Consider the following 19921-nt stretch of genomic DNA (forward strand, 5'->3'; position numbering starts at 1 on the left):
CGCTAACACCTAGAAAAGGGGCATGAAATGATTATCCAATAATGCAGTTTGCTCATCTGTCAAATGAGGGAGTGGACCAGTGTTCCGGAGCTCATTACAGGTCAGTTTCTAATCCCTGGGTTCACTCCGTTAAGTTTAAACAGCCAATTAGGTCTTCTGGGTGCTGTGCATCCTGGGAGTTGTAGTTTCCGGCTCCCTCCTCCTGCCTACAAGCTCCACAGGAGTGGCCGCAGGACGGTTGCCTGGTATTATTAGCAAGCGGGAAGTATGGCGGTGGCGCGCGTCGATGCGGCTTTGCCTTCGGGAGAAGGTAAGGCGGTCCCTACCTCTGGGTCCCAAACTTTACCGAGCCAAATTAAATAGTTGTCTGGTGGAGAGGGGAAGCCCGGGTTTAGCTGTACAGTTCTGGACCAGGTCTTTTGATGCGCGGCTGTGGGCGTCGCGGAGGCGCGCTGCCTTCTGGGAGTTGTAGTCACCAGGCACTGTCCAGCCCTCCGGCCTCCCGGCGAGGGCCAAGCGAGGGACTACTGACCCCAGGGGCCTTCGCGCGCGCGCGCACCTCGGCTCCCGTGCTGCCGGGGCGGGGGGTTGGTGGGTTTGGGGCTGCGGTGTCTTTTCCTGGACGTTTGCTTTGTGTTTCGGGGCCGCGAATGAAATTGGCAGGATCTCCTTTTTCGCTGCCATGTCCCTCTTTCCCTTCGGTTTCTAGAACGTTCAGGAAACTGCACGGAACACCTTTTCCTACACTGACGTTGAACCCCTCCTTAGAAGGGAACGGTGGCCGTGATAACATGGGGGGGAGGGGGTGATCCAGAGCCCCCAGTTTCCCACCCCTCCTTACGCATACGGGGTCCTGGGAACGGATTTGGTCGCCGCTCAACAGAGCTCGGGGGGTGGGTGCCTCTGTGGCCGGGAGGTACCTCTTTGGGGCGCAAGGCGTGAGCTGAGCTCCTTTGTTTTGGTTACCGCTCCGAGGCTCCTCAGCAGCCGTTTGGATCGGGGTCAGGGCAGGGAGTCGGGACCCATCTCCAGGGCTTAGACCAGGGGCTCGTTATTTGGGACCTGTAAATTGTTCGGGGCGGGGGGGAGGTGACCCGATGGTTCTAAGAGGTCTGGCAAACCCCTCGGAATGGTGTGCAAACAAAGAGTGGGCATTTTCTGGGACAGTACATAGCTTGCATCAGATTCCCAGAGGAGTCCATGACCCCCCAAATGCTAAGCGCCATTTTAGACGCGGAAAAACGTTGAAACCTTCCAGGGAGCAATCTTAGCGTAATTATTTCTCGCAGTCCTAATCTGGGTATAAATTTGAAATTACAAGTTTCTCTGGCCCCGCCCCCCACTGCTATCTACTTCTGTTAAACTCCACCTTCTCTGCCCACCCAGGCAATTTACTGACAGTAATAGCAGTTAACATTTATAGAGCAATTTTTATGAGCCAGAGGATGTTCCAAGTGCTTTTGTTACATTATCTCATTTTGTGTAGAACTACATGATAAGGCAGGTATTATCATCACCATTTTACCGAGTAGACAAGTGAGCCCAAAAGAAGTAACTTGCCCAAGATATCACAGTGGAGTAACCCGATGGAGCCAGGATTTGAACGTTCTGTTATATTACTTTATTGAATGCTGTATGGTTTGTGGGCCAGGAACAGGACTAAGTGTTTGTCACATGGCTTCTCTTTTAATACAACCTAGTGAAATCGGTGTATTGTCCTCATTTTAGAGATGAATTAACTATACTTTTTTTTTGAAGTTGTCAAAAATTTCAGATTAAATGCAACTTTGAAGTTTACAGACAAGTTTATGATAACAATAATAACAAAGCCATATTGAAGAAGTATATTCCTCTGAAAAAACACTAGGGACACATTTGTAGAAAGAAATATGGCTAAGAAAACTGATTAAAGTACTTGAATTAAAAAAAAGTACTTGAATGATTAAAGTACTTGAACAACAAAACTAATATTTATATTGTAGAATATTTAGATAATATATTCTGCTAATTTTATTTTTAATGTGTAAATAATATAGTTAAGTTTTTTTTGCTTTAATGTACAAGGTGTGTTGTTTTTATATTTTAAGAAATACTTTTATTTTTGAAAATAGTTTTGGAATAGGCCCACAAATAAAACCAATTTAAGAATCAGTATTTCAGTATATGACAATATGATTTTTAGCATCACCTTTCACTGTGAAAATGGTTCTGGTTTGGATCATAATCCATATAGTCTTCCAAATGTGAAAGGAAAGCAATTTTGGCTCAGTATGCGCAAAGGCATTTATGGAGTAAAAAGAAGGCTGGTGAGGCTTTTGCTTAGTAAAAGGCTTCTTTTGGTTAATAGCCTTTGTCTTGGCTGCCTTTTTCCTGAGAGAACCGAACTATAGTTTTCAAAATAGTTTGAGTTCTGGGTAATATGCTGGAAGTTAGGTTATAAGCAGGTTGATCTTTATAAAAACTTCACTTCATTTTTTAAAAAGCTATTATTTAGTTATAACATATAGATGTAATAGTTCATATATAAATGTGCAGAATTCCAAAGTGTTATAGAAACTTGAACAGAAAATCACAAATCTAGTTGTACTGTTTTATTTCTAAGGAAAAGTGAATAATTTCAGTCTGGTCATTTTGAACTCAAGATGGGCTTACTTTTAGAATCTTGACATCCTACTCATATGAATCAGAATCAACTTGACCCACGGAGCAGCAACAACAGTGTTTTCTGACTCTAAATGTATAGGTTTTTCGCAAGTATAATTTCATCCTTGTGTTCAGCTGTTGTATTTGCTTTATTTGTGTTTTCCAACAATGTCCCTTCTCTTTTTCAAGGTTCAGTAGTCAATTGGTCAGGGCAAGGACTACAGAAATTAGGTCTAAACTTGCCCTGTGAAGCTGATATCCATACTTTGATTCTGGATAAAAACCAGATTATTAAACTGGAAAATCTTGAGAAATGCAGACGATTAATACAGGTAAGTGTTATTCTCTGGGGAAATAGTTACACAGGACCAGTTTATTATTAAACAAAACAAAACAATAAAATCACCAAATAGAAGATAACTCTGCAGGCCTGGGAAGCAGTAAATGTCTTGAATTTTTACTTACCAGTTTCTCATAATGATGAAAACGTATGTACTACATCTAGGGTGGACTAGAAAAAGAAGAATTGTTAAAAAAAGAAAACATTTTATGTTGGCAAAATGTTGTGTTGCTAAGATAACCTTTTACCTCACCGTGGAGGTAAAGAGTTCATTCATTCAGCAAATGTTTACTGGGCCTCTGTTAGAGTCTTCATGAGTCAGAATTAACCCTATGGTAACAGGTTTTTTCTTATGTGTCTGACACTGTTCGAAGTCTTGAGTAAGACAGGGTGAGCACCTGGTTCCTGTGGCGCTTAAGTTGCTGCTGTGTTAAAAATGTTTTTTCTTTAGCAGTTGGGAAAGGTCTGATTGCTCAGCTTTTTCTGTATTTCCCGTTGCTTAGGAACAACAACAATAAAACCCCTAATATTTACATTGTGGAATATTTAGGTAGCATATTGGAAATCCTGGTGGCATAGTGATTAAGTGCTACATTGCTAACCAAAAGGCCGGCAGTTCGAATCCACCAGGTGCTACTTGGAAACTCTATGGGGCAGTTCTACTCTGTCCTGTAGGGTCGCTATGAGTCAGAATTGACTCGATGGCAATGGGTTTGGTTTGGTTTGGATATGTGAAAAGTACAGATGTGGTTTGTATATATATTTGGGTATGCTTGGCCATTTAAATAAACTTTTTAACTCAATGGTGACAGTAAGATATATATTTTGTTCCTAAGAATAATGAGATGTTTCCTTTCCACAGTTGTCAGTGGCTAATAATCGGCTGGTGAGAATGATGGGCGTGGCCAAACTGACCCAACTCCGGGTATTAAATTTGCCTCATAATAGCATTGGCTACGTGGAAGGACTAAAGGAACTCGTACATTTGGAGTGGCTAAATTTGGCAGGAAATAATCTCAAGGTGACTTTTTTAATTATAAAACTATTCACCATAAAAAAAGAAATTCAGCCAGGATAGAAATAACTAGAGCAGAAAGTGGGAGTGGTCCCACTCCTCAGGCTTGATCTCCATTAACATGAACTAAAAAACTAATTTTGAAACATGTAATGCAGCATAATATTCTTTTATGTATGAACAAAGAATCTATACGTAGAGAAGCAGATCAAATGGTAAACTAAAGTCTTAGAAGGGTGACTGTATCATCCTGAATTAACCTTAAGTGAATGTTTAATGGTGTAATGAAAAATATATTGTTTTAAAAGTCAGGAGATCTGGATTCTGGTCCTACTTCCATGCACTTGGTAGCTGTATAATTTTGGGTAAGTTAATAAATACTTCTGTGTCTTATTTTTTGATATGCTAGGTGAAGGAACTGTATTAAATGATGTTAATAGCTGACTTTTATTAAGCAATTATTGTGCTAGATATGATTAACATCTTAAGTATATTAACTCATTGAGTCTCACGATATGAAGTACATGTACTTACTATGCCCAGAGATGTTAAGTAACTTGTGCAAGGTCGCACAGCCAGGAAGTTGTTGAGCCATGATTTAAATCCAGGCAGTCTGGCTCCACTTGTAACTTGTAAACTCTGTACTATGCAAACTGTCATGTGTCATCACTAAAATTTCTTCAAGCTGTAAATATCTGGGGTGATATGAACTCCTTGTTGGCCTTCTGCTCCTAGAGCAGTAATGAAGGTGGAAACCTGCCACGTGACAATTAACCAAATTCTGTCGGTACTGCCTCTTTTTTGTTCTTTAATCCCTGCTTCTCTGCTTCCGGTAATGAAGGGAAGAGGCAGGAGATTCTTCCAGCTACAAGGAATAGAGAAGAATTTTATACTTTGACTTTGTGTACACAGTATAATGTAATGCTTTTTTTGCTATAGGCCATGGAACAAATCAATACCTGTACAGCTCTGCAGCACCTTGATTTATCAGACAACAACATACCCCAGATAGGTGATCTATCTAAATTGGTATCCCTGAAGGTAAGTGTGTTTGCTGGCCATGTTGTTTTCAAAATTTTACACCAAGATGTCAAGAAAAAGTGACCTGATTGGCTTGAAACCAGCCTGCCATATATGAAGAACAGATTGTGTTTATTATGATAAAAACTCTGTTGGCTTAGCAGAAATTAAGTATGAAACTTCTTGTTGTTAGTTCCTATAACTGACTGACTTTGTGTAAAAGCGGTCATTGTGCTCTCTCTGGTCTTGTCCTCTGAACGTGATGGAATCCCCTTCATGCCCAACAGCCAGTGCCAGCAGTTCGTGTTATATAGCTTATAACATGTGTTGGTGAGGTTGAGAGTCGTCATCCCTGAATTTGAGTCTGTTTTTTAACACTCAGAATTATTTTTGGTGTATTATATTATGAATATTACTTTTACTTTAATTAAAAAATAAACATGTACCGTATAGTACTTTCATGGAGGGGAATAGACTGTACAATCAAATAAGTAGTAATTAGAATCCCAGCTTCAAGAAACATTTGTAGGGCTTTTTCCATATTTTTGCTTCATTGGATATTATTAGCATCAGAAGGACTCATTAAGCCTTGAAAGCAGTATTTTATCACAATTCACTCTGCAACTTTAGTAGAAATCATTTTTAGCAACAATATTTCTAAACGACTTGCTGTAGCAGATGCTGTACTGAGAGATGCCAAGAGAATTCAAGTGAACTAAGGATGAGTGACCCTTTTTTTTTTTTCAGGGAAAGCATGATTATCTTTTCAGAATTCTGGGGATTCAGAGTCATGGATTTATTCTTGAATGTTGCTGACTTAATTTCAGTCAGCTTCATCTGCTGCCCATAGCACATGCTACCTTCCTCTGAAGTTTTAGTTACCAAGAGGATACAGTTGCGAATTATAGGTTGTGGGCTGTCTTTCTCTCTCTCTTAAAAAATTTGCTCAATGCATGGTTGTTGTAATGAGTCTTTTCTTTCCTTTTTCACCCTCTGTTTTGATTTTTTATAAGAAAGTGAACAAGTGTGTTGGAAATTGCTTAGTGCCTAATAACTTAAGTCTTACAACATGCTAATTGCTACACCAAACATATTTCTTAGGAAAGTCTATAAACTTTCTTGGGCTTAGGATGCTGCCATGAAAAGAGGGAGTTGGACCAGAAGACCACCTAGGAGCCTTGTAATATTAGCTACCTTTCATTTGTATGTGCAGTGAGAAGAATAACACAACGGACCCCTTTGTTCTCGTCTACACCATTTCGGTGCTCTTAAAATAGACCAATTTATTTGTAATCTTTCAATTTGTAATTGATCCTGTTTTTACTTTCAAGACCCTGCTTTTACATGGAAACATCATCACCTCTCTTAGAATGGCACCTGCTTATCTACCCAGAAACCTTGCTATACTTTCCTTGGCAGAAAATGAAATCCGAGACCTAAACGAGGTAAAATTTGAGGGTATTCTGTGGGGTCAAGGAAGCTGGCAAGTCTAGCAGGGAGGCAGGAGAAGGTTTTGAGTTCGTTTTTAGACCGAACATCTTGAAAGAAGCCGTTACCAAGAAGGAATGCTTGACGCTAGATGATCTTTCCACTTTTTCTTAATGCCAGTGGGGTATTGAGGCTGAATTTTATTTGTAATGCTGCAGTTATCATTCCACTGGGAGAAGATCTGTGGGAGAAGGACATCTGCATTAAAGGGTTAATAGGACACCCTGTCTACTCTTTCCTGGCTGCTAGTATATTTTTAAAATAGGGTTTTCTGTGCTAGGAAATAGTGCTGATACTTTCTAAGGGGCTTTGTGCAGCAAGAACAGATTGGCCATATTGTTGGAATTTTGAAAGTCAGTGGGTAATAGAAGAGTATTGCTCATAACTTTGCAGAACAAGAGGGAAGTTGTTAGATTGTCAAATGCTGCCAGAGATGTGTATTCAGCAGAAGCCCCGTGCTTGACACTGAAGAGTCCATTTCGTTCAACAAAGATACCCTTTGTTCCAGATCTCTTTTTTGGCATCCTTAACTGAATTGGAGCAGTTGTCGATCATGAACAATCCTTGTGTGATGGCAACGCCTTCCATTCCAGGGTTTGACTATCGGCCGTACATCGTCAGCTGGTGCTTAAACCTCAGAGTCCTGGATGGATACGTGATTTCCCAGAAGGAAAGGTGAACATGACCTCTGTACACCACACTCATCCTGGAAGTTACTGAGCGGACCCTTTCTGGTTCACTACAGTTTAATAAGCTGAATGTTTCTTAAAATGTGCATTTTGTATTAAGATTGTTAGTACAATCATGTAGCAGACTACATGCTGGTCATTTAGGATTTCTCATCCTTTCCAAAAAGGATAAATGTCAATCCCCCAAATTTGGGCTAGTGAGTATAACTTAGTGCCCAACATACAACAGTTTTGTTTCTAAAACTTTTTCCTGTTAATCAGTTGTTTGGGGCTTGAAAAACCATGTTATAGATGCTGCTTGGTGTCTCAGATCATCCTCCAAAAGCTTGTAACCCATCACATATGTGAGAGCAGTATCATGATACCTTAGAACCCAACTACCTTTTATAACAACAGCTTTGGGGGAAAATACGCACAGAGGTCTGATTTTGAACTGGTAGCTGACTTCCTGCTTGGTCCTTGCCTTCTCACACCTGTGAAACAGCAGTAGTGGGAACTGCCCTAACCCTAGATCATTGATGGTTTCCATGGCTTGGATGGGGTGACAGTGACACATGATGAGTGAAATCAGAGATTTAGGGGCAGTAAGCCTGTGGGAGGAGCCCTGGTGACACAATGGTTAAGTGCTCAGCTGCTACCGCAAAGATCTGTGGTTCAAACCCACTGGCTGCTCCGTGGGAGAAAAGACCTGGCACTCTGTTTCTATAAAGATTACAGCTTGAGAAACCTATGGGCAGTTCTGCTCTGTCTTATAGGATGCCATGAGTTGGAATTGACTTGATGGCACACAGGTCCCTGGGAGGTGAAATGGTTAAATGCTTGGCTGTTAACCGAAAGGTTGGTGGTTTGAGTCCTCCCAGGCCCACCTTGGAAGAAAGCCCTGGTGATCTGCTTCTGAAAAATCAGCTGTTGAAAACCCCATGGAGCACAGTTTCACTCTGACACATGTGAGATTGGCATGAATTGGAGTCAACTCAATGGCAACTGGTTTGGCTTTTGTTTTTTTTTTCCCAAGGAACTAGCATGTAGATAAGAGGGGATGAGTTAGAGGGGATAGTGAGAGTTGAGATGACTTTATCCTCTTCACTAAGCCTCGTTTTATTTTCTCTTCTTAATGTGTGTACGTATGTGTGAATGGACACTCTACAGTCTTCCTCTTCTTTGTCCTTCTGTACTAGTGACTGATAGTCACTCGAGAGATTTCCTAATGGGGTGGTAGGGTACAGATTCCCCCAAAATCAAACCCATTGCCATTGAGTTTATTTTGACTCATAAAAATAGCGACCCTATAAAACAGAGTAGAACTGCCACGCAGGGTTTCCAAGGAGCCGGTGGTGCATTTGAACTGCCGACCTTTTGGTTAGCTGCCGAGCTCTTAACTACTGTGCCACCAGGGCTAGTTTTCCATTTCCTTCTCTCTGCTGTTTCATCTAGTTATTGAACAGGGTGGGGGCAGTAAGGAATGGCAGACAGGAGCTAGGTAGTAGTGGCACTGGTGTGGGGTGAGCGTTTACTTTGCCTTCAAAGAATGCTGGCCTTTCCTTTTTCCTGCAGTTACTGTTATTTTGTTTCAAACTGTGACTAGTTCTAAAGATGGAGTATGGGTTTACTTGGTTATCTTCTCTGGATCTTCCATTAAAAGAAAGAAGATACATTGTTGGACTTTTCTATGTAAGTAGGACTGGCAACATTTTCATATTTGGAAGGCAGTATGGTGAGCTAGGTGTTAAGTATAGAGAGAGACTAGGAAGAGAATTGAGACCTGGCCGGGAGACAAAGGCTTCACAGCTTTCCTTGCCACCCATTAGCTGTGTGCCCTTGGCGAGTTCTTTTACTTCTCTGAGCCTTAGTTTCCTCATGAGTAAAATGTGGTTAATAATACCTAACCTTCAAGGATGTTTGAGGATTAGAGGATCCCTGGTGGTGCAGTGGTTAAGTGCAGGGCTGCTAACCAAAAGGTTGGCAGTTTGGGTCTACCAGATGCTCTGAGAGAAAGATGTGACAGTCTGCTTCCATAAAGATGGCAGCCTTGGAGACCTTTTGAGGCGGCTCTACTCTGTCCTGTAGCGTTGCTGTGCATCAGAATTGGCTCGATGGCAAGGGCTTTGGTTGTTGGCTTTTTATGAGGATTAGGTTATGTCTGTAGCATAGTACTGGTAGTGTAGTAGGTATTTAATAAATGGCAGTTATCAGTTATTGGAGTCCCTGGGTGGTGCAGACAGTTACTGCACTTGGCTGCTAACTGAAAGGTTGGAGGTTGGAGTCCACCCAGGGGCACCTGGAAGAAAGGCCTAGTGACCTACTTCCGAAGAATCAGCCATTGTAAACCCTGTGGAGCACAGCTCTACTCTGACACATATAGGGTCGCTGTGAGTCAGAATCAACTCGATGACAGCTGGTTTATTACTTAAGGATTGGGACTAAGGATTGAAGAGCTCTCTTGAAACTAAAGCAAGCGTTACAGAAGGCAGAATGTAAATATTCGTTGAATGACTGAATGAATAATAATGCAAAAGCTATGTTCTACACTGTGGAGGTTGCTTTCATCCAAGTGACTTTAAGGGGAATTTGAATTTTCTCTGCACTCTCTCTACAATGTTTTCAAACACTCAATTTCAGACACTTCAGGATGTGGGGAAGGTGGACACCCACCTGGGGCACACTCTCTCTCTGGGGCTGCCCTGCACCAACGAAGAGTGGGAGAAATGAAGTGGTGGGAGGGTAACTCAATAGCAACCTTTTCTCAGACACGTATCCCCTTTTTAAAAAAAATGGCAAAATGTCATGTAATTCAGATATAGTTAAAGAATAATAATTAAAAAATACTCATGTAATCACCCCCCTCCCAGAGCAAGACTAGACGATAACTAGCACTCAGAGACCCGCTGTGCCCCACTCCCATCCTAACACCCCTCCCCACTAGAGGTAACCACCAATACTGCCTTTTTGATAATTTAGGAAGATTACTTTTTCCTGGTTATTATGGAGTCTTCAGACTAACCAGCATCCACCAGAATGACTAAAATGAAAAGGACTGACAGTACTAAGCGCTGCTGAGGTTGTAGAGCACCGCGCTGGGAGTGTGAAGGCTGCGACCACTTGGGAAAACTGGCAGAACCTGCAGAAGCTAAATGTCATATATATGTACATATATATACTTTACGACCCAGCAATCCTACTTCTGGTATATATCCTACAGAAATAAATGCCTGTGTCTGTCAAAAGACTTATACAAGCACGTTCATAGCAGCCTTATTCATAATAGCTCCAAACTGGAAACAAATATTTGTGAACTGAAGAATAGGTAAACTGAGTTATATTTCAGTGGAGGAACCTAGATTGTTGTTGATGCTGTACTAGAGAGGAAATGCTACTGCAGTTGGTCTTTGAAAACTCTGCTTCATGTTTTAAAAGAACTCTGGAAGTATTCTGTTGAGGTGGGAGAATTATTCTAAAGGAGAGAGCTGTTACATTAAATATTGATGAGTGGTCTGAGTAGTGCTCAAAGCATTTTTTCAGTCAACCTTGGGATTTGCCCTGAGGTACAGGAATCTCCAGCTTTGTACCTATGCAGGAGCCCTGATGGTGCAGTGCTTAAGTGCCTGGCTACAAACCAAAAGGCCGGCAATTCAAATCCACCAGCCACCCTGTGGGAGAAAGATGTAGCAGTCTGCTTCCGTAAAGATTACAGTCGTGCACACCTTGTGGGGCGGTTCTGCTCTGTCCTATCGGGCTGCTATGACTCAGAATCAACTCATCAGCAGTGGGCGGGTGGTGGCGTATCTATCCAGCCTAACGTATTCATGAAAAGCGTCCAGGTTACAGTTCTCCATTGTGGACAGTATCTCAGGCTTTTGGATGACTCCAGGTAGACAAATCCTGGGGGTGTGTGTCCCCCCAGAGAGTAGCTTGAGCCATAACCCAGCCCTGTGATGCCTCGGCTGGCTACTGCTCAGAGAGAGGCTGCTGTTGTGTGCCATCAAGTCCATTCCTACTCTTAGCAACCCCACGTGACAGTAGACCTGGCCCACGGGGTTTTCTATGCTGTGGCCTTTACAGAAGCAGATGGCCGGGTCTTCTTCCCACAGAACGGCTGGGTAGGTTCAAATCACCAGCCTTCCCATCAGCAGCTGAGCACGTAACCATTTGTGCCGCCAATGAATCACACCCGTGGAAAGACTAGCATCTTTGTGCAGTGCCAGTATTTTACATTCTTCGTGAAGTTTGTTTTGATCCCTGTTTTACTGTTTGTAGGACCTTGTATCAAGCTGCTGCCATCGTTTAGTTAGACATCTGATGGGAGCAGAACTTTGGAGAAAGTTGACAGCTCTTTTTTAAAAGAACATTTCAAATGTACACTGAAGTAGAGAGAATAACCTAATTAATCCTGTGTATTTTTCTTACCCACCGTGTAGCTTGAACAGTTGTCAACGTTTTTCCAGTCTTGTTCCATCTAGCTCCCATTTTTTTTTTCTGATGGAGTATTTTAAAGCAAATCCCAGCTATCATATCATTTCACTCAGTACTCCCTTTTCAGGAGAAAGCAGATTATTTTAAATTATCTTTCTCGGTAGCTGTTGCTTTTGTGTTACTTTATGTAAACTGCTCCTTCAGTTTCAAAAGAAGAATCATAATCTAATGATTTGAAATGAATGTGTTAGAGCTGAATAAATTTTAATGTTGTGTTTTTTTTTTTTTTTGGGAATTGCAATGGTGTTTTAATTGGCAGGGAAGTTCTTTTTTTTTTTTTTTTACACCTAGGAGAATATCTTATGGGTTTAATAAAACTTGCACGTTGTCGTTAGTTGCCACTGAGTGGATTCCAACTCATGGCGACCCCATGTGCAGAGTGGAACTGCTCCATGGGGTTTTCAAGGCTGTGAGCTTTCACAAGAAGGTTGCCAGGCCTGTCTTCCAAGGCACTTCTTGGCGGGTTCAAACCACCAACTTTTTGACTGGTAGTCAGGTGCAAACGGTTAAGTTTGCACCACTCAGGAAGCCCCCCAAAGCTGCATAATGATGTTTATTGATAAATTCATGTGAAGTAAAGGCAAAAAAACAAAAAAAACCACCGTGTAATTCGTGCTCTACGATTTGTGTTTTCTCCCACAGACTTAAACTGAAATATTAAAGGTTGAGCCTCTCCTCTGTTCTCCTTCACTGTGCTTATCCTTCTTCCCAAACTAAAAACCATCCGTAATCTGGAAATGTTGCCCCCTGACTCATATTTAAGTTAGTGATCATCCTCTACCCTGGTCCCTTCTTGTTTTTGATGGGCAACTTTTCAATAAGCTGTTTGCTTGGGAGCAGAACTTATGGAAACTTAGAGCAGGTTTCAGGAAGACTCTGACTGATTTTGTTACAGTCTACAGGAGTGTTTCCATGGAGGAAATACTTCTAATTATTGTTATTTAGATAAAAAGTTCTTTTAATTGTTAGACTAAGATTGGGATGATATAACGTCATTTAATCAGTTTGGCATACCTCATTTCTCATGGTTAGAAACCGTTCTTCCTTCCTCGTGACATTGGCAAATCACAGAAGACATTTGGCCAATTGCATCCATGTTCCCTCGGACATGTTCTTCTCTACATTTCCTGTAAATTGGTTATTGGGTGTGGAGGTTTGATCTAATTCAGGTTTGATTTTTTGTGGGTTTTTTTGGGAGGCATACGGTATCTTTTTGTCTCTCTCTTTTTTAAGTATTTTATTGTGTTTTAAGTGAAAGTTTACACAGCAAATTAGGTTCCCATTTAACAGTTTTTATATGAACTGTTCCACAACATGAGTTAAATTTTTTGTAGTGCTTCAACATTCTTGTTTTTTTTCTTTTTTTTTATTGTGCTTTAAGTGAAAGCTTACAATTCAAGTCAGTTTCTCATACAAAAGCTTATACACACATTGTTATGTGACCCTAGTTGCTCTCCCTACAATGTGACAGCACACTTCTTCTCTCCACCCTGTATTCCCATGTCCATTCACGCAGCTTCTGTCCCCTTCTGCCTTCTCATCTCGCCTCCAGACAGGAGCTGCCCGTTTAGTCTCATGTACCTATTTGAGCCAAAAAGCCTACTCTTCACCAGCATCGTTTTATGTCTTATAGCCCAGTCTGACCTTTGTCTGAAGAGTTGGCTTCGGGGATGGTTTTAGTTCTGGGCTAACAGAGAGTCCAGGGGTGGTATCATCTGGGGTCCCTCCAGTCTCAGTCAGACCATCAAGGCTGGTCTTTTTACTAGAATTTGAGTTCTGCATCCCACTTTTCTCCCGCTCCATCAGGGACTCTCTGTTGTGTTCCCTGTCAGGGCAGTCCATTGGTGGTAGCCAGGCACCATCTAGTTCTTCTGGTCTCAGGCTGATGGAGTCTCTAGTTTATGTGGCCCTTTCTGTCTCTTGGGCTCATATTTTCCTTATGTCTTTGGTCTTCTTCATTCTTCTTTGCTCCAGGTGTGTTGGGACCAATTGATGCATCTTACATGGCCACTTGCTAGTTTTTAAGACCCCAGACACTACTCACCAAAGTGGGATGCGAAACGTTTTCTTAATAAACTTTGTTATGCCAATTGACCTAGATGTCCCCTGAAACATTGGTCCCCAGAACCCCACCCCTGCTACTCTGTCCCTTGAAGTGTTTGGTTATATTCAGGAAACTTCTTAGCTTTTGGTTTAGTCCAGTTGTGCTGACTTCCTCTGTGTTGTGTGTTGTCCTTCCCTTCACCTAAAATAATTCTTGTTTACTATCTGCTGCAAAGGACCTCTTCAAAGTGTTGAAGAGCAAAGATGTCACCTGGAAGACTAAGGTGCGCCTGACCCAAGCCATGGTATTTTCAATCACATCATATGCATGTGAAAGCTGGACAATGAATAAGGAAGACCGAAGGAGAGTTGACGCTTTTGAATTGTGGTGTTGGGGAAGAATATTGGATATACCGTGGACTGCCAGAAGAACAAACAAATCTGTCTTGGAAGAAGTGCGGCCAGAATGCTCCTTAGAGGCAAGGATGGCGAGACTGCATCTTAAATACTTTGGATATGTTGTCAGGAGGGATCAGTCCCTGGAGAAGGACATCATGCTTGGCAGAGTATAGGGTCAGCGGAAAAGAGGAAGACCCTCAACGAGATAGATTGACGCAGTGGCTGCAACAATGAGCTCAAGCATAACAATGATTGTAAGGATGGCTCAGGACTGGGCAGTGTTTCGTTCTGTTGTGCATAGGGTTGCTATGAGTCGGAACTGACTTGATGGCACCTAACAACAACAACAACCTCGTTAGTGAATACCCCTTTCCCTCCCTTCCCACCCTCATAACCATCAAAGAATTCAGCATTTTCATTATTGCCATTCTGTTTCTTCTTTTTCCGTTGATCTAGCTTCTCTGTCCCTCCTTAGCTTCTCATCTTTGTTTTAGGGCAAATGTTGACCTTTTGGTCTCATATAGTTGGTTATTTAAGGGAGCACAGTACTCACAGGTGATATTGTTTATTTTATAAGCCAGCCTATTCTTTGGATAAAAGGTGACCATCAGGAGTGGCGTCAGTTCCAAGTTCAAAGGCTATCTTCTGGCAGTAGTCTCAGGGATTCCTCTAGTCTCTGTTGGTCCAGTAAGTCTTGTCATTTTTTAGGAATTTTAGTTTTGTTCCACATTTTTCTCCCTTTCTATCCAGGACCTTCTGTTGTGTTCCTGGTCAGAATGGCTGGTGGTGGTAGCTGGGTGCCATTTAGTTCTTCTGGGCTCAGGCTAGATAAGGCTGTGGTTCATGTGAGCTGTTAGTCCTGCGAACTAGTTTCTTCTTTGAGTCTTTGGTTTCCTTCATTCTCTTTTTTTCCAGACAAGCAGAAATACAAAAATAGTTGTATCTTAGATCCTGTGAGCTTTTAAGACCTCAGTAGCTACTCACCAAACTAGGATCTAGAACATTATGAATCGTTATGCCAGTTGACCGGATTGTCCCATGAGACTACGGTATCCATAACTGTGCCCCATGTGGTTTATTACATACATGAGCATATATGCAGTGCACACAAATACGTGTATATGTATGGTTACAGATACATGCACACTCATATGCTCATGTGCCTTCCTATACACATATATGCATAGATATCTCCCTGTGTAACCACACATATTTTTTTGGTTATTGTTGTTGCAAAATTGTTTGATACAGCATTTACCAAAATTGTCCCTTATTCTTGCATACTTCTTAGTGTCTTCATTCACCTTGGACAAGTTGTGCTGACTTCACCCATACTGGGTATTGGCTTTCTCAGCACCAAAAATAACAAGTGTGTGCTATCTAGAGGAAGACCCTAAATGAGATGGGTTGATGCAGTGGCTGCAACGATAGGCTTAAACATAGCAATGATTGTGAGAATGGCGCAGGACGAGGCAGTGTTTTGTTCTGTTGTACATAGGGTCCCTATGAGTTGGAACTGACCCGACGCCACCTAACAACAGTATCTAGAAGGTGATTCCTCTTCCCTCCCGCTCCTGTCCCTGGTAGCCATCAAAGAACATTGCTCTCTGTGTGTGTACCTAGTCTTCACTTTTTATAAAAGTGAGACCATACAATATTTCTCCTTTTGTGATTGATTTATTTCACTCAGCATAGTGTTCTCTAGATCCATCCATGTTACAACATTTTTTGTGGACTCATCATTATTCTTTATAGTTGTGTGGTATTCCATTGTATGTATGTACCACAATTTGTTTATCCATTTATCCATTGATGATCACTTAGGTTGTTTCCATCTTTTTGTTATTGTGAGTAATGCTCCGGTGAACATAGGTGTGCACGAGTCTGCCTGTGTCACGGCTCTTATATCTCTAGGATATATAGCTAGGAGTGGGATTCCTGGATCATAAGGTATTTCTTTTTCTAGCTTTTTGAGGAAGCATGATGCCATTTTCCATAGTGGTTATATCATTTTACAATCCCACCAGCAGTGTATAAGATCCAGTCTCCCCACAACCTTGCCAGCATTTGTTGTTTTCTGTTTTTTGATCAGTGCCATTTTTGCAGAGGTGAGATGGAGTCTTGTTGTAGTTTTAATTTGCATCTCTCTGATGGCTAATGATTGTGAGCATCTCCTCATGTGTTTGTTAGTCACCTGAGTGTGCTCTTTGGTAAAGTGCCTGTTCATGTCTTTTGCCCATTTTTTGTTGTTCAGTTGTTGAAGTTTTCTATATATTTTAGAGATTAGATTCTTATCAGATATGTCATTGTCATAATTTTTTTTCCTAATCTGTAGGTTCTCTTTTTACTCTTTTGGTAAAGTCTTTTGATGAGCATAAATATTTAATTTTTAGGAGGTCTGAGGTATCTCATTTGTCTTATGTTGCTCATACATTTGTAGTTGTGTTTGATAGATTGTTTATGCCCAAAATTAGGTCCACTAGTTTTGTCCCTATGTTATGTCCAGGAACTTTATAGTTTTAGCTTTAACATTTAGGTCTTTAATCCATTTTAAGTTAATATTTGTGTGTGGTGTGAGGTATGGATTCCATTTCATTTTTCTGCAAATGGATATCCAGTTTTGCCAGCACCGTTTGTTAAAGAGGGTGTTTCTTCCCTATTGAACGGTCTTTGACCCTTTGTTAAAAATCGGCTGCCCACGGATGGATTTTCTTTTGCGTTCTCAATTCTTTTCTGTTGGTCTATGTGTCTGTCATTGAACCAGTACCAGGCTGGGTTTTTTTTTTTTTTTTTTAATTTTTTTTGTGCTTTAAGTGAAAGTTTACAAACCAAGTCAGTCTTTCATACAAAAATTTATACACACTTTGCTGTATACTCCTAATTGCTCTTCCCCGAATGAGACAGCACACTCCTTCCCTCCACTCTCTGTTTTAGTGTCCATTCGGCCAGCTTCTGGACCCCCTCTGCCCTCTCATCTCCTCTTCAGACAGGAGATGCCAACATAGTCTCATGTGTCTGCTTGATCCAAGAAGCTTGCTCTTCACCAGTATCATTTTCTATCCCATAGTCCCGTCCAATCCCTGTCTGAAGAGTTGGCTTGGGGAATGGCTCCTGTCCTGGGCTAACAGAAGGTCTGGGGGCCATGACCTCCGGGGTCCGTCTAGTCTCAGTCAGACCATTAAGTCTGGTCTTTTTACGAGAATTTGGGGTCTGCATCCCACTGCTCTCCTGCTCCCTCAGGGGTTCTCTGTTGTGTTCCCTGTCAGGGCAGTCATGGTGAACCAGTACCAGGCTGTTTTGATTACTGTGGTTACATAGTATGTTTTGAGGTCGGGAGGTGTGAGGCCTCCTAGTATGTTCTTTTTAAATATTGTTTTGGTTTTTTGGGGCCTCTTTCCTTTCCATATAAAGTTGGTAATTAGTTTTTCCATTTTATTAAAGGGTGTTGTTGGGCTTGGCGTAGGGATTACGGTATATCTGTAGGTTGCTTTGGGTAGTGTTGACATTATTACAACGTTGAGTCTTCTGATCCGTGAGCATGGAATATTTTTCCATGTATGTAGACCTCTTAGTTTCTTGCAGTAGTGTTTTATAGTTTTACTTGTACAAGTCTTTTACATCACTGGCTAAGTTTACTTCTAGGTATTTTATCCTTTGGAGGGCTATTGTAAATGGCATTGTTTTCTTGATTTCGTTTTTGGAGTTCTCCTTCTTGGTCTAGAGGTGCTTAACTGATTTTTATGTGATGACCGTGTACCCTGCTCTTGTTGTCTCTTGTGTTATTAGCCTAGATCAATGCCTAGATTTATTAAATCGTTACTACTGCATTGCCATTGAGTGATTCCGAATGATAGCGACCCTATAGGGCAGAGCAGATTTCCAAGGTTGTAACCTTTAAAAAGATACTGCCACATCTTTTTCCCTCAGAGCTGCTGGTAGGTTCAAACCATCCTTTCGGTTAGCAGCCAAGTGCTTTAACCACTGTGCCACCAGAATTCCTTTGTTAAGTCATTTGGGATTGCAGAATAGTGAAATTCCAGTACTGTCATTCCTTTATTAGCTGGAATACTTCTATGAAGCAACTATTTCATTATCCATTATAGTTTGTATAGGAAAGATAGAATTAATAATATTTAATTCTTGCCTTTTATTTACCAGCTTTTAAAATAATGAGTTGTTGGTTCACTAGCTTCTGCCAACTGTGAGCAAGTAATTTTTTTAAAACTGTCATTATGAACTCATGGATTTAAACACAATTAGTGCATTTAGGCACATCAGTTTGACAGAGTAAATGGAGGGACTATTCGTTGCTTCTTTGAAAATAATTTTAAAATATTTGGAACCACTAATGCAATTCTATGGAAGTGCCCCTAAGCAAGAAAAAAGGTTTAAAGCATATTAGATTAAGGGGAATGGGGAAAAGGCTAGGTTTAAAAAAAAAAAGTTGAGTGAATTTTGTTTAATTATGAAAAATACTCAGTGGTGCTATAAAGATAAGGCAGAAGCTCATTGTTGCTTAAAAATATGTCTTGTCCACCCAGTGCTATTTCCTGTCATTTATTTCCCCCAATTTCAGTTTGAAAGCTGAATGGCTATATAGTCAAGGCAAGGGGAGAGCTTATCGACCCGGCCAGCACATCCAGCTTGTCCAGTATTTGGCCACAGTGTGCCCCCTCACTTCTACCCTGGGTCTTCAAACTGCAGAGGATGCCAAACTAGAGAAGATTTTGAGCAAGCAGAGGTAAGCCCAGTTATCTACAGCAACTGGTGAATCACAGGTGGGAGTCCTGCTGAGGTTTTCTGAGGTGTTAGTGGACCTGCCTGATAGGTTGGAGGCATGTGCTGCAGCCTGTGTGCCTCTGGGCACTGAGCCCCTTGTCACGGTGACAGTGCTGCAGGGGAGCTGAGTCAGGCAGGGCAGACCTGCTCGCCTACCCCTCAGAACTGCACTGCTGATGTCTTATTGAGCGAGAGAACTGAGCAGTATGGGGGAATAGGTTTTTTTGGGATGTCTTTGTGCCGTTAATGTAGATGTTTCATGTGGGTTTTTAATAGCAGTAAGAAGTATACTACAACGACAACAAAAAGCCCATTGCTATCGAGTCGATTCCGACTCATAGTGATCCTATAGGACAGAGTAGAACTGCCCCTTAGAGTTTGCAAGGAGTGGCTGGTGGACTCAAACTACTGACCTTTTGATTTGCAGCCAAGCCCTTAACCACCATGCCACCAGAGCTCCAGTAAGAAGTATAGCTGGGAGCACTTGGCTGTCACTTCTTCTATCGGAGATGAGGGTGTCTCTCTGTGCAATTGAAAAATAGGTTTCTTAACCTTTTTTCTATCCCGGTTTTCAAATGAGACCTTATAATTTGGAGGTGATTGAAGATACCTACTTTTAAAACATTGAAACTGTTCATCTTTTGGACATTATTACCTAAGAAGCAGAAAAGCTTTCTCTTTTTGTGTTTGTTTTGTATTAAATTACATCAGATGTTGATTTTTTAGGTTTCACCAGAGACAGTTGATGAATCAAAGCCAAAATGAAGAATTGTCTCCTCTGGCTCCTGTTGAAACAAGGTCGTCCCTTGTTCCTGAGCATTCAAGTCCTGTTCAAGATTACCAAATAGTCCAGGAAAGTGGTGAGTCATTTGATCTGGTGGGGACCATAAAACAGAAGAAAGTACATATTTTCATAATTTTTTTATTAGTTGTTAATATAGGTAATCATTTGAGTCTAATTTGTATACACACACACAAATCTATATCTACGTAGGTATATGTGGATAAATATAACTTTTATTTCTATTATCTTGG

At 41.3% G+C, this 19921-nt stretch overlaps 1 protein-coding gene across 1 annotated transcript in view; it reads left to right on the forward strand.

Annotated features, from left to right (window-relative positions):
- Positions 1-205: 205 nt before the first annotated feature.
- CEP97 (centrosomal protein 97) overlaps positions 206-19921 on the forward strand; it is a 30371-nt gene continuing 10655 nt past the window's right edge. Inside the window, exons 1-8 of the mRNA XM_049858071.1 lie at positions 206-310; positions 2833-2975; positions 3846-4004; positions 4938-5039; positions 6350-6463; positions 7015-7181; positions 18684-18848; positions 19613-19746. Of these exons, the coding sequence (XP_049714028.1) occupies positions 268-310; positions 2833-2975; positions 3846-4004; positions 4938-5039; positions 6350-6463; positions 7015-7181; positions 18684-18848; positions 19613-19746 (1027 nt within the window). The 5' untranslated portion in view covers positions 206-267. The remainder of the gene's footprint in view (positions 311-2832; positions 2976-3845; positions 4005-4937; positions 5040-6349; positions 6464-7014; positions 7182-18683; positions 18849-19612; positions 19747-19921) is intronic.

Source organism: Elephas maximus, chromosome 18 (assembly GCF_024166365.1).
Source record: "Elephas maximus indicus isolate mEleMax1 chromosome 18, mEleMax1 primary haplotype, whole genome shotgun sequence".
In the NCBI taxonomy this organism is placed as follows: Eukaryota; Metazoa; Chordata; class Mammalia; order Proboscidea; family Elephantidae; genus Elephas; species Elephas maximus.